At 28.4% G+C, this 14,595-nt stretch overlaps 1 protein-coding gene across 12 annotated transcripts in view; it reads left to right on the top strand.

Annotated features, from left to right (window-relative positions):
- The window catches only part of LOC100214995 (rac guanine nucleotide exchange factor JJ), a 65,298-nt gene extending 53,039 nt beyond the window's left edge, over positions 1–12,259 (top strand). For 6 of the 12 annotated variants that reach the window (XM_065805542.1, XM_065805544.1, XM_065805551.1 and 3 more), the window contains 5 exons: positions 5,447–5,743; positions 5,867–5,962; positions 6,051–6,262; positions 10,628–10,816; positions 11,110–12,259. In XM_065805542.1, coding sequence (XP_065661614.1) covers positions 5,447–5,743; positions 5,867–5,962; positions 6,051–6,262; positions 10,628–10,816; positions 11,110–12,112 — 1,797 coding nt within the window. In that variant the 3' untranslated portion in view covers positions 12,113–12,259. Of the gene's footprint in view, positions 1–5,446; positions 5,744–5,866; positions 5,963–6,050; positions 6,263–10,555; positions 10,817–11,109 lie in introns of all 12 variants that reach the window. The other 6 variants (XM_065805541.1, XM_065805543.1, XM_065805548.1 and 3 more) reach the window with 1 other exon arrangement.
- Positions 12,260–14,595: the final 2,336 nt, after the last annotated feature.

Raw genomic sequence — 14,595 nt, 5'->3', positions numbered from 1 at the left:
CATGTCTTTTTCCTTCTGTGCTCAATGATCTGCTTGGAAGTAATCTTAAGTAAACTCCTGATCTCGAGAGATTGTAACCATGATTTTTCAATTCTTCAACCATGTCATTTAATGCTTTTACAGTTCAAACCATTTCAGTTCTTCTCCTATCATCAGAAGCAACCCTTTCATGGCAATATCTACAATTGCTTTTATTAAACTGCCCTGATCACAGGCTAGCGGTCGACCTTTCGATACTGAATTTCTAATTCCACACAACTTTTTTCTAATATCTGGATCTAATGCTTCCATAGCTTTTTTTCTTTTTAGTCAACCAAAAGTTTTAGCTTTTGCCCTAGTATTTGGTAGTCTTCTTGTGACAACAAGTTGCAATTTCTTTTTTCAGTGAGATATGCAATATCTTTTTGTAAGATAAAAAATTCATTTTTTAACTGATCTTGTTTCGGGGCTTGTTTTGTTACAACTTTTGAGAAATTGGAATTTTCTTTTTCACACTCTTCACTTGTTGTAATTGATGGGGTCGCGTCAGTCACGCCATCAAAAGTGATTTTAGATTTAACTGCACGCTTTTTTGACGTATTCGGTACTTGGTTCGGTAATTTTGTCCAGTAAGATAAAATATCAACTTTATTTCGGAGTTCAATTTGTTTTAGTTCTTTTAACTTTATTTCAACTTCTACATTTAATTCGGATAATGTTTTGCTCTTTGTTTTAATCTCAGACCAGATTTTATTTGTTTCTTCTTGAGACTTTTGCTTTGGTTTGTTTGCAAATGCTTTCAAATATCCTTCATAAATAGATTTGTAAAGTTTTTCTTTTTCACTAGACATTTTTAATCTATAACAACATCAACAACAAGAAATTAATTTTCCTTACAACCATTACGTTAAATAAGTATATAGTAAAGATATTATTAATAATAACATTATTAATAGTACAACTATTTAATAGTAGCACTAAAATTTTATATCATAGTAACTAAATAACTTAACATATAATAAAAATGATAACGTAACTAAAGTAGTTAAACATTTAAAAGTAATAATAACAATAACATTAAAAATTAAAGTATTGTAAAACTAAAAAATTTATAGATCAGATGACGATCAAGAATAATATTTATGTTTAAAGATCAAATTTTAAACAACTATTAATACTAAAATTTTTAGTATATTTATACAAATATTCGTTAAAAAATAAAATTAGATTTTTAACGGTAACATAAATTGCTTTTAAATAACCGCCCACTATCTGGTTTTTCTTTGTTTGTAGAATCAAAATTTCTTTTTATATCTGCAATTACCACAAGTAACTTAAAAAAAAGCTAATTTATTTTTTTTATTTTCATTTGTTATGACTCCGTTAAACAATAAACGCTAGCTCTTGTGAAGTCGTTGCATAGCATTTTTCTTGAAAATTTTCGTTTGTATATAATTATCTCGGAGTTCGCAATTTTAAAAACGGGGCGACTGAATAAGTGCGAATTTCATAGCTGCGAATCTGCATAAGTGCGACTGGCATAAGTGCGAACTGGCATAAGTGCGAACTGGCACAAGCGCGAACTGGCATAAGTGCGAATCACTTGCAAAAACTGGCATAAGTGCGAACTAGCACAAGCGCGAATTAGCATAAGTGCGCCGAAAGAATTTGCAAACATTGGCATAAGTGCAAATTGGCATAAGTGGCGAATTGGCAAGTTCGCACTTATGCCAATTCGCACTTATGCCAGTTCACACTTATGCCAATTCGCACTTATGCCAATGTTTGCAAATTCTTTCGGCGCACTTATGCCAGTTCGCGCTTGTGCCAGTTCGCACTTATGCCAATTTTTGCAATTGATTCGCACATATGCCAGTTCGCACTTATGCCAGTTCGCACTTATGCCAATGCTTGCAAATTCTTTCGGCGCACTTATGCCAGTTCGCGCTTGTGCCAGTTCGCACTTATGCCAGTCTTTGCAACTGCTTCGCACTTATGGAGATTCGCAGTTATGAAATTCGCACTTATTCAGCCTCCTCTTAAAAACTTACGCAGTGATAAAAAATTTGATTTGAAAAGTTATTTATCACGTCACACTGTAGCAAACCACCCCCCTCCCCCATGTGATATTTTGTGACACTTTCCAATACCCCCTCCCCCCCTTAAAGACTGTCACGTATTATTTGAACAGCCCCTTGAGACTAAGATTTAGAATTTCGAAAGTTACAGAAGAGTTTTGTGAAAACTTCATCTATGTGATTTACTAAGTAAATTCGTGAAACCTTAAACTAAGGGCGGATATATGACTATATGAAAGAATATTAAATAAAAAGTGCTACAAAAAATATACTTGTGCTTTTGATCAAAGGCCATGCTTTAACATTAGCGTATCGTGCACAGTTTTTTGCGCGTAGCTATAGCAGGTATATGTTGTACGATGTTGCGTGTAGTCATTGCAGTAAATATTGCACATTGTTGTGTAGGTATATTATGCATCATGCTTATGATATATTTTTATAAATAAAATGTCTACTCACCAAAAAGAATTCAGGTTTCCACCATCTTACATCAAAGCAATGCTAAATGTGAAGCATAATATTGTTTGTAACATACTCAATTATAAACTTATAAACTAAAAAATAAAGTTAGGTTTAATATTTATACGTGCTTACACAATTTGTTGTTACCAAAGCTTATTTTGTTAATTATATATATATTTTTTTCTCTCACTTCTCTTCAAAATTATCATCAGTTTAATTTCTAATAACTTATCTAAATTATCAAAATAACAGCCGTAATGATTAGAGCCCTTGCTTTAGAATCACAATGTCCGAGTTCAATGCCATCTCTGTCCATATTTACGACGATAGAAAGGAAAGAGACGTGAACATCCTAAGTTAAATTCTTTTCTGACAAAACTGTTGGGTCTTCTTGGAGACCTAAAATCAAAGCGTGGATATGATTTAAGCAGGGTATCCGCTTGAACCATAAACTAGTTCTATTTAAGTATAACTTTTATAGCTTTATTTTTAAAAAAATGTTGAAACAAATATGATCCCATGAGATGCATAGTGGTATAAGTCACTTGTTTCAATATTTTGAGTTATTGCCACCAATGGTTAGCATTTTGTTTATTCTATTACTTGGCAGAGTGGTATAAGTCTAATGATATCGATAATGATGCTGGAACTGTTTTTTGTTATGCTCCTCACTAAACAGCTGTTTTTGTTCACAGCCATAGTGATATTAGTCAGACTTCTCAAAACTAGAAACGAGTGACTTATACCACTATGCGTCTCAGGGGCTCATATGTTGTTATTATTTGTTCCTAATAGTAAGCTTTTCTCCTCATGGACAAAATTATGCAGTTTATCTAAAATTAAAACTGAAATGTAAACAAAATATATTATTAAGTTATATATTATAAGTTATATAATATTAATAAGTTTCAAATTTGTAAATATTTTTTTTAATATTTATTTCTTTTTAATATTTAACACCTTTTTAATAATTAACATCTCTTTGAAATCTAATATCTTTGTAAAATATATTTATTCAAATTGATAGTTCAAAGATGATTTTAATCGCTTTGCAACTGTTGACAGCCATTTAATCTAAATTAGGAAAACTAAATTTAATATAGATATTTAAATATAATTTTCACTGAGAATAACGGAGAGTTTTTAACGGAGAAAAACCGTCCTTGTATGGGTATACTGTTGCTATATTTAAAGCGGATCTTCAAATGATGCCTTTCTCTTTTAGAAATGATGCAAAAACGCATTGTAAACATAGTTGGACCTGCATTTGCAGCCAACCTTCAACCATTGTCACGTTGTCGTAATGTTGCTTCACTTTCTCTTTTCTATAAATACTATAATGGGCGCTGCTCTAAAGAGCTAGTGTCTCTTGTACCATCTACTAAAATTCATTCTCGTGTTACTCGTCATTCAATTAAGTCTCATCCTTTTACTGTGACTGTTTCTAAGTGCTCCAAAAATTCTTATTTGTCTAGTTTTTTTCTTCAGACATCAGTTCTTCGGATTTTGCTCCTTATTTCTTGTTTTCCTGATTCATATAACTTGCAATCTTTTAAGTTGTCTGTTAATCGTTATCTTGCTTTATAAACTTTATCTTTTCTCTTCCGGTAACTTTCAACTTTCATAGTGGAAGTTACCGGAACTCTAATAATTGCTTGCAGCCTTGTTAGAAGTAAAGACGTTGATATATATATATATATATATATATATATATATATATATATATATATATATATATATATATGTATAATTGATTTTTTGACGAGATTTAATAAAAATAACTACATAATTTTTACTTCTAAAAGTTATATATATATGTATATATATATATATATATACATACACAACACGGCAGTAAATGTGGTATATAGTAAGGTAATGCAGAGCATTATAAGATAGTGTGCAAAATGAGATTGCATTTATTATAATGCTTGTCCCAAAATTTATTGTTTTAAAAGTGTTGTTATATTCTAAAACCATTTAATGTTAGAAAAAACTTTACGCGTTGCTTTACGAGCTAAGAACTACTTTACGAGTTATGAGTTATATATACATCTGGTATATGACAGTTACAAACTTTGAAGTTTGTTTTTATTATTATTTTTGGCTTTTTTTGATCTCACTGAGTATAAAGTAACTTTATATTTAAAATGTGTGTGTTATTTTTATCATTAAACATTATTCTATCAATTCCATAAAAATTAATTTGTTTAATAAAATTGTCTGAAAATTAGGCAATTTTGATGTTAACATGTTGCGGGAGAAAATGAGACATTTTCTTATTTTATTTTTTTTGCCGATGTTGTTGTTTATTTATTGTAAATATGCAACATTTACTGCGTTCAGTTGTTATCCGACATATTAAAATGTTTAATATATTGTTTACTTATATTTATTGTATTTACCTAATATATTTAAATTTTATCTTTACCTTAGATTAATTCTTAAAAATAATCTGTCTCATTTTGCTCCACTGTGTGGGGAAAAATGACAGTGTATGTGTCGTCAATAAATAATATAGTAACATTGCAGTTTTACAACTTATATCATTTGCACAATAGTAAGATGTTAGAAGACTTCAAAATTGTCTTGTTCTCTTTTCAAAACTTGTTACATGAGCTGTATTAGATAAATTAGTGCTTAAATCTCATTTTGCCCTTCATTACCCTATGCCCTTCATTACCCTACGCCCCTCATTATCTTACGCCCCTCATTATCCTAATACTATAAAGTTAAGAGAAGTATACAAAAATTGTTGAGAGTTCTGGTTTCTATGTTCTAAAATTAGTTAAATAACTCTAATAATGTTTTAAAGTTTGTTAAATAACTCTAACAATGTTTTAAAGTTTGTTAAATAACTCTAACAATGTATTATTGTATGAAATAATGGCTCAGATTTTTTTTATTATTTTTTAAACTCTTTTTAGGTCTTCAAAAAACAACTCCAAGAACTTAATATAATTACAAGAAAAGATTTGTGTTCGTTGTTTCCGACGCAACTGAATCAAATTCTTATATCTCACACGTTCTTTATGCACGAGTTACAAGACAGAATGAATAACGTAAACTGGCGAGGAATAATTGGTGATATATTTGCAAAAATGACTTCAGCCAATGCAAACTTGTCTGAAATTTACATGAACTATGTACAACTGTTTCCAAAATCAATTAGTACACTGAGTAAATGTACCAGATCTTCTCAAAAGTTTCGAAAATTTCTTTTGGTAATATTTAATTATAGTTCATTACTTTTATAATTGTATTAACCCTTATACTTATAAGATTCTAATGCTTTGCAAATTTTTTGAACGGGTTTTACGAGCTATTGTTTAATATAAATGTTTCAGGACTGTAATGAAAACCCGCTTGTTGAAAGACTAGATTTACCGTCGTTCCTTTTATCGCCTGTGCAAAGACTTCCAAGATATGTTTTATTACTTAGGGTTAGTATATTTACAATATGTTATATTTCAATCCCATAGTTCTTCGCTGTTAAATTTCAAACTCTTTTTTTTTTTTTTTTTTTTAAAGGAACTTTTAAAATACACTGAAGAAGACCATCCCGATATGTATCACATCGCTCAAGCAAAAAAGGAGATGGAAGCAATGATATCATTGTTAAATAGCTCTATACACAGTTCTATGGAGTTTTATTCGGCAAACGAAAGCAGAAGGAAAAAAATGACCAGACAACTAACTTCAAAAAAAAATAGAAAACAGAGAATCTATGCTGAAGAAACAAGGTTAATACATTTATTATTGCTTTAAATGTTTTAAAAAAACTAAACAAAAGTTAAACTATAAAAAATAAAAATTAAATAAAAGCAAAAAGTTATGCTTTTTAAACATAGTTTTTATACATGGTTGAAAATCTTTCATAGATAAATTTTGTAAAATCTTGAAACTTGTTTTTAAATTAATATGACTTTACTAAAGAATATATTAAACTTTACTAAATTTGTAAAGTTTTATTAAATTAATATATTAATATGAATAATTAATACTTAATATAAATAAAATTAAATTAATATATTCTTTCAAATTTAAAAAATATATTTATATATAGCTAAAGAAAAAAAAGAAAAAAATTGTATTTTTATTAAAGTAACATTAAAAGTCCTCATGGTTTTAAGATATACAATATACAATAAAATAAACAATAAACATTTTATAATATAAACAATAGATAATAAACATCATACATATAACAATAAACAAATTTCCAATTAACATAATACAATAAACATTATACATTAAATAATAGGCATAAAAAGTACAAACCTTTTCAATGACACCATTGAATTTTCCACTATTCATTTTTTTCAAATAATGTACATTCCAACGTGCATTCCAACTGACATTGAATTCTCCTCTATTCATTTTTTTCAAATAAAGGAACGTGCATTCCAACTGATAGAGCTAAAAAAAAGTAAACACAGATGACTTTTTTTATTTATATGTTATAAACTATAATTTAAAATGTATTTCGAATTTTAAGTAGACTTTTTTCAAACTTACATAGTATCAAATGTGCATTTAAAAAACTTGTCATTAATAATAATAAACAATTTAAAATAAACACTTATAAGGAATGTAAAAAGAAAGTAAATTTTATTAAATTATTTTTTTATTTAGTAACTTTAAGTTTATTTTATACAACTTTGTTGTTATAAATTATTAAAAACTTTTTAAAATATATGCGATAACTTATGTATGTTCCGTGGTTTCGAAGTGGAGGGGCACAATCGTTAATTTTAAAAAAAAGTCCTCTATATATAGAATTTTCTTTAAAAAAAATCCATAAGAAAAATAGTGGGAGAGGCGGTCCCGCGCCATTACCCCCTCCCTCCCCTCTATGGCGTCGGCTCTGGTTATGTTAATAACATAGTGGTCTCTAATTAGGATGGCGTCTTAAACACCAACACTTTTGATTTTGACCTTTATTGAAGTCCCGATGGAATTTTGAAGATTATTTTTTCTCCAAAGTAGTTTCAAAATTAATTTCTTAACCCATTAACAGTCCATGCCATATTATTACGCAAACTTAAAGTGGTTTTCAAATTTCCATGTTGTAATATTACGCAAATTAAAAGTGATTCGCAGCTGTCCATGCCGTAATATTACGATTTATGCATTTCCTTACATATAAGGAAAAGAAAAAAAAAATTATAAAATACTAATACATTAGTAATTATACATCTACTTGTCACAAAATTTAATACTACATAATACAAAGCTTTAAAACGTATTTCACTTTTAAACGCGTTCACTTTAATTTTAAAAATGACAAAAAAGGAAGTTCTTTCAGTGCAAAAATAATTATCAAAAGCTAAAAATTTACTCACGAAAAGAATCAATAATGAAAAGATATATTTGATGAATGGTTATTGAAAATGATAATAAAAGATTAATGCTCAAAGAAGGTATGCGGTATGTTACAAACACAAGATATGAATGTGTAGATTGCGATGTAGGACTTTGTGCAGCTCCATGCTTTTACAATTATCATACAAAAAATGAATATAAATTAGTAAAAAAACTTATTTTATTCTATTAGTAAAAAAACAAGATGATTTTAAAAACACGGGAAATTTAGAGACCAATTCAAAAAAAAAAAGCTGGACTAATAGCGACCGTATTTAAAAAAAATACCGGACTGTAAAAGGGTCAGTATTTTTTAAGGTGGTTTACCAGGAAATAAATTTTTTTTGTCAAACTGAATTTTTATTTTCAGAAAATTAAATAAAATAGTTCCAATAGCGAAATTTAGTTACTAGTTATGAAAAAAAATTTGAATTTCTGAAATTTTTTATAAAAAACATCAAATTTTAGCCGAAAAAGGCATTAAACTGTACACATGGATGAAACAAGAAACCTCAAAGATAAATTATCTTTTTCTTTCGAAATTTTGCACAAATAATCTTGCTTATATTATCTAGTTCCTGAACTAAAATGAAGTTCATTGCACAAGTAGAAAGGCCAATTATTAAAATTTGCTATAACTTATACCACTTTTCAGGGGGTCTACATGAAAAAATCATGAACAATGAGTAATAACACTGTAAATAGAGCACCTTATGTCTTGATTTTAGTTCTGTCTCCAGATCTAAGTTATAACTGCAAATGCTAAAAATTTTAGCTCCATATCTTAAACCGATCTGGAAATATCTTGTTCCACGTAAAGGTAAATAGCAAAAAATGACATATTGAGAAAACAGCATTCTAAAAATATAAAGATAAAAAACAGTCTAAAAACTTCCAGAAGCATACGATTTTTTAGCTTCAAGTTCTTGTTCTTTATCAAACCAGCCTTTAGATAATCCCCTTAATTAAATTCTTCTTTTTTTAATTAAAGTTTTTTTTTTCTCTCCATATTACTAACGCGACGTTTGTCCTTTTTCAATGAACCGGTTACAGTCTTACCACTGTGTGGTATATTTAGATACTCAAAAACGCGTTTAAGACCAGATGTTCCTTCATTAAAACTCAATATAGCTGAATTCACTCCAATTTCAAGGGTAGCTTTCTTCATAAACACATTTTTCAATAATTGGTCATCACTTAAATCATTGAAATCACTTAATATAATATCATGAGCCCATATAGGTAGATTAACTTTTGGTTTATAATTGTCATTTCCCTGGTCATCTTCTGATTTTTTCCACTTACACCTACATTTACACAGCATTTGCTTTAATTTCATTTCCAGCAAACTTCATACAATCTTTAGCAGCAGAATCATAAGCAGCTTGAATTTATGATTATATTGAAAAGCATTTACATTCATGCAACTTATATTTGTAATATAAGCGAAACGACTCATAGGTTCATGCCCTTGACCAGTCTCTACGAAAAGCAATAATCATTCTTAAGTTAATATCAAATGCACTCCTGCCTTTACTTTGTGTGATTTTGTCCGCAGTATTACTTGTAAAAGTGCACCATTCATATGAACATGATGTGAATTTGATTTTCAAACTGTGTGAAAATCCCATTCTCTTTAAATCGTCATTTTGTATGGTTACTCCTTTTTGACAATCTGGGCAGCTACCAACTTGCATTAATATTCCTTTGAGAATAGGAAAATTAAATTAAAATCATTTAAACACTGTTTTTCATTCAATTTAAATTTGCTTTTAAGCACTACATGATTTTTTTAGTAAAATTGTTGTTACTATTTCGGTTTTACTTGCTTTTTGGAACTTGTTCCCAGCGAATGTCCTCTTCACTTTTCTTAAATGATTTTTTTTTTTTCCCATTACTTTTTATATTAGCTATATTTAAATAATAAAAAAACTAAAATCCATAAACAACTTCATTTGTAAAGGTAAACATAAATATAAAGTTTTGTCATTTATTCATCTCTTATATAACACTGAAAGTAAACGTAGTTTGTTTATTTTTTTTTAATCTACGGTATAGAACAGACTTAACCATCATACTAAAGTTCAATTTTTTGAAAAGTATGCCAAGTATACAAAAATTAGTCCAAAACAAGAAAGAAAAGTGTGTTGATAGGGGCCGTTGCTATGGAAAATTATTTTAACCACCGCGTTTAAATCTTAAAATAAACCTTATGTGTTAATTTTTCTGAAAAACAGATTTCAGAAATGAATTCAGGGATAATTAATTATCTTAAAACAATCTAAACTGAAAATTTGAAAAATTTGAAAAATATAAACTTTATTTCCTGGTAAACCACTTTAAATCAAATATAGCTATAGTTTAAATTATAATATTTTAAACTAATTGTTTAAATGACAGTTTAACAGTTATTATAAATTAAATATCTGTTGTTAAAAAAATATTTCTACTTAAAATATAAAAGTTTAGGAATAGCAATAATAAAGGTAATACTTTACAGGTAGTTTTCCTACAAAACCTTTATTGTTTAGAATAATTTATTTATTTTACTTACCACATGTAGATATGAAACATAACATATAAAAATATAATAACTTTTTAAAATTATTACTTTTTGCGACTGTCTCTGGTTTTTTCTGGAAAATGACTTTCAATAGTTTATTTTCTTGCAGAAAATTTTCAAAAAACCAAGAGGCCGTTGTAGAAAGCAAAGTTTTAAGCGATGCAGATTTGGGTTATTGTAGTTTCAGTGAGCGAAAAGACGAAACCCAAGAAGATGAGACAAATGGCGGTAATCAATCTCTTGACAGCAGCCAATGTTCCGTATCACAAAACTCTTGTCGAAGCGAAGAAGGACGACTATCAAATGGGAATAATATTAGAAGACGCAAAGAATCACAAGCTTTTTCAAGAAGTTCTATTGCAAGAAAATCGTATGTAAATTATAAAATTCTTTTAGTATCATTAATACTTTAATAAGTTTTGAAATTTTTAGTATCATTAGTACATTAATATTATATTATACATTAATACATAAAATTTTTATTATTATTAATACATTAATATTACATTATACATTAATACATAAAATCTTTAGTATCAATAATACATTAATAGGTTTTAAAATAAAACAATTATATTTGTATATTTATATTTGAAGCTTTTTAAGTAAAGTATAATAGAATGTTTTATAAAAATGCTTTAAAAATATGGCTTATCATTTTAGCTGGCGTCGCTCTCTTGGAGCAGTTTTTTCAAACTTATGGTCAACAAAAGATGAAGTTGTAGGTGATAATGGAGCAGAATCCAAACCCAGAAGTGAATCGGCCCGATTTTTGAGTATTAGTGATAGCTATGAGAATCAGTACGATCATACGGATGATGTAAGGGACCGCAGCCAAAATTTAAATCGAAAAAACGGTGTTGGTACACGACATCAAATGCAACCACTTCACGCATTAGATAACAGCCCTGATATTAAGGTACATCTTACAGTAGATATTGAGGTTTCTTCAAAGTATTCAAAAGAAAATATAGAACACAAAATATCAGTATCATCATCTCAATCATCGGATTCAATAAAATTGCAGGATAGTACTCAAAAATTTAAACGAGGTCAATTAAGGGGAAGCGCAGGACCTGTATTACGATCTATTTTAAATAAGGCTAAAATTCAAAAAGCCAATTCTTGTAATGAATTGAACATGGACTCTAACATTAAAGAAAAAAAGAAACAATCAATATCTTCCCTGAAACTTCACCTATCCAATTCAAGATTGCATAATGGTTCACCTGAAAAACACTCTCACTCAAATTTGAAAATAGCGCAGTCTGTAATTCAAGAATCAGAGTTGCCTTTACCCTATCTTAGACATTCGACTAAATACTTAAGCAATGATTCTATCAAAAAACCGTTTTTAAAATGTCATAACGACGAATCAAAAGAGGTGAATAATACAATTTGTGAAAAACCATTAAGTTGCGGCAAGAATGAAATGAAAAGCGAATATACAGACAATCGAGACAATCGTAATTCTAAGTTATTCCAGTCAAACAACACTATAGATGAATCTAATAACATTCATACAAAAAGCCTTAGCTTTGAAAAACTGTCCCCAATATTTAGTAACAATCAATCAGAAAACATTTATATAGACAATCAAAACTCTGAAAAACATGTTAAAAAGAGTTTTATGAATAGCTTTAAAAAAATGATACGTAAAAAATAAAACCGAATATTTAGAACAATTTTTAAACTCTTGCAAATAGTAATAACATTTTTTAAAATTATATTTTAAATATTTTTCTATACGTGTAAATAAAAAATAAATGTGTATAACTTTGAATACTTAATAATTATTAATATTACTTAAAAATGTTGGAATAATTATTATAATTATTATAATTATAATAATAATTATTAAACATTCTATGTATAATAGTTAAAACTTTTTTTTTTTTTTTCACTTTTTGTTTACTTCATATATACCGAATTTATTTCGTTTCCAAAATTCTACCACAAGAAATCAAGATCTTGGTTTAAATAACCTACGCATTAGGGTTGGGAATCCCGAGATTCCGCGGTTTTTAACAATCCTGAAACCCCAGGATTAAACATTTAATCCTGGGATTTTTTTTTAAATCGTTTTCAGTTGAACATTTTAAAATTAAAATTTCTTTGGTTAAGAAGTGTTATTTTCATATTAAAAATTCCTGACTTATTTTTTTCGATCAATTGCAATCTAATTTGAACTTTGAACAAATTCGAAATTCTTGCAATTATGTTTTTGAATATTTGGATTGGATTTGAGGGGGTTGCAAACTTTATATGGTTGTAATTTTTGAAAGCTGAAAGATAATACTATGAAACTTAAAATTTATCGATGAATATAAGTCTAGTTGAGAATAATACAAAAAATATTTTATCAACTTGTTGTCATTCACGTTTGGGGGGAGGTAGGAGAGAGTCAAAGGGCTCTTTCTTTCCAAGCCTCCAATCATCGCAATTCATCCCAAAGCATCATTATTCGACATAAGTATTAGGGCAGCCTAAAAAACAAATTCTTTTTTAAAAATGCCCATTTCTGCAAAAAAAATTTACATGGAAAAATACAAACTCTTAAAAAAAAAATTTTTTTTTTTTGAGTACTGCCGAATTTGATTCGATTATTTTAGTTTTTAGCCTAAAAAAAAGTCAAAATTAGGATATTGCATATTATTAAGAAATAATTTTCGATATCAAGGAACCTAATCGAAATTTCAAGAGGAAAGTTTCTCTAGTGAAGCAATTTGACTTTAATAGTTGTAAAATGTATAACATCAGTTGTTATCTGATTTAAAATAAAGTTTTCAATAATTACCCAAAGAATAGTTAAAATTATGATGACGGCATGTGAGCCAGAAAGGAGTTTTTGTAAATTTGCATTGCAAGCGTTCATAGATTTTGAATCTCAAATGAAAATGAATTTTTACAAATTATCTATCCTGCCTTTTAAACAAGTTTCTATCCTGCCCATTCATCCAGTTTCAACTTTTAAGAAATGCAAACTAGACAATGTCTTATCCTGAATCAGTCTGGTTTTAACATATTATTTTTTATTTGGAGAATGAATATAAAAAATATTATCGGTTGATTGTTTGAGCAAGTAAATTTTTTTTTTTAATTGTTTTTTTATTTATTCATATTTTCACTGTCGTATAAGAGATGCTATTGTTAAAATAGTTTGAACTTATATTACTAATGTATATGACTAACATAAAACACTACCAATGTGGTAGTGGTTTGGTGATAGAGGGCTCGCCTTGTAAGCAGGTAGTTCCGAGTTCCAACCCATCACGTCGCTGGTTGTACCACCCTCAACTTGTTTCTCCAGGCATCGATCATGCTCGTTAAGGTTCTTGTTTCGATGTTAAAGAGTTAAAAGAGGTTTATAATCAAAATTTAAAAGAAATCAAAAGGAAAAAAAGAAATCTCTTTGACTGTAGTGACCTCCTTGACCTTGGAGAGGCAAATTCTTTAAAAAAAAAAAGTATTAGAATGTATTACCTGTTGATTTTTAAAACATATTCAAAAATAAATAATAATTTGAACAATAAGTTTTTAATTACAATTTTATTTGATTTAATTCATAAAAACTTTGTGTTTTACCTTTTACTTTTTAAGCCGTGCTCGAATAGGAAAAAAATCGAAAATGGTTGGTTTTTAGTATTTTCAAATTACCATCTTATCACTGCTATATATTTTAAACTTTAACGGTGGTGGCCTGGGTATATCACCCCGCCCTGTCTTACTTGGATTACTGCTTTTAAGTATTTAGTAACGATTATTGTTTGATGGAAAAATAGCAGAAAAACATTTAAAAAGATACAGTACAGTAAAAAATAAAATACTGTAAACGCAATGCAGTAAACTCGTATTCCAGTTCTCTAGCAAAAACTGGATATAAAAATGTGTTTAAAAATGATTGCGTAGGAATAAAATCTTTAAAAGTATAAAAAATTACCACTTCCACCCCACCCCAATCTAATGACCATTCCCCAAATCTGCGCTTGCTCAACGTATCTCCACCTATCCCCACAATAACAGTCTCTTGCAAAAGTTTAGTACCAGTTAAGCATTTTTAAGTAAATCTATAATTTATTGAAAATAATATACTTTGTGTATGTAATTTGCATAAGTCATTTTCAATAAATTATGGATTTACCTAATAAA

The sequence above is a fragment of the Hydra vulgaris genome, chromosome 09 (genome assembly GCF_038396675.1).
Source record: "Hydra vulgaris chromosome 09, alternate assembly HydraT2T_AEP".
Classification (NCBI taxonomy): domain Eukaryota; kingdom Metazoa; phylum Cnidaria; class Hydrozoa; order Anthoathecata; family Hydridae; genus Hydra; species Hydra vulgaris.
This window is presented reverse-complemented; position numbering and strand designations above follow the sequence as displayed.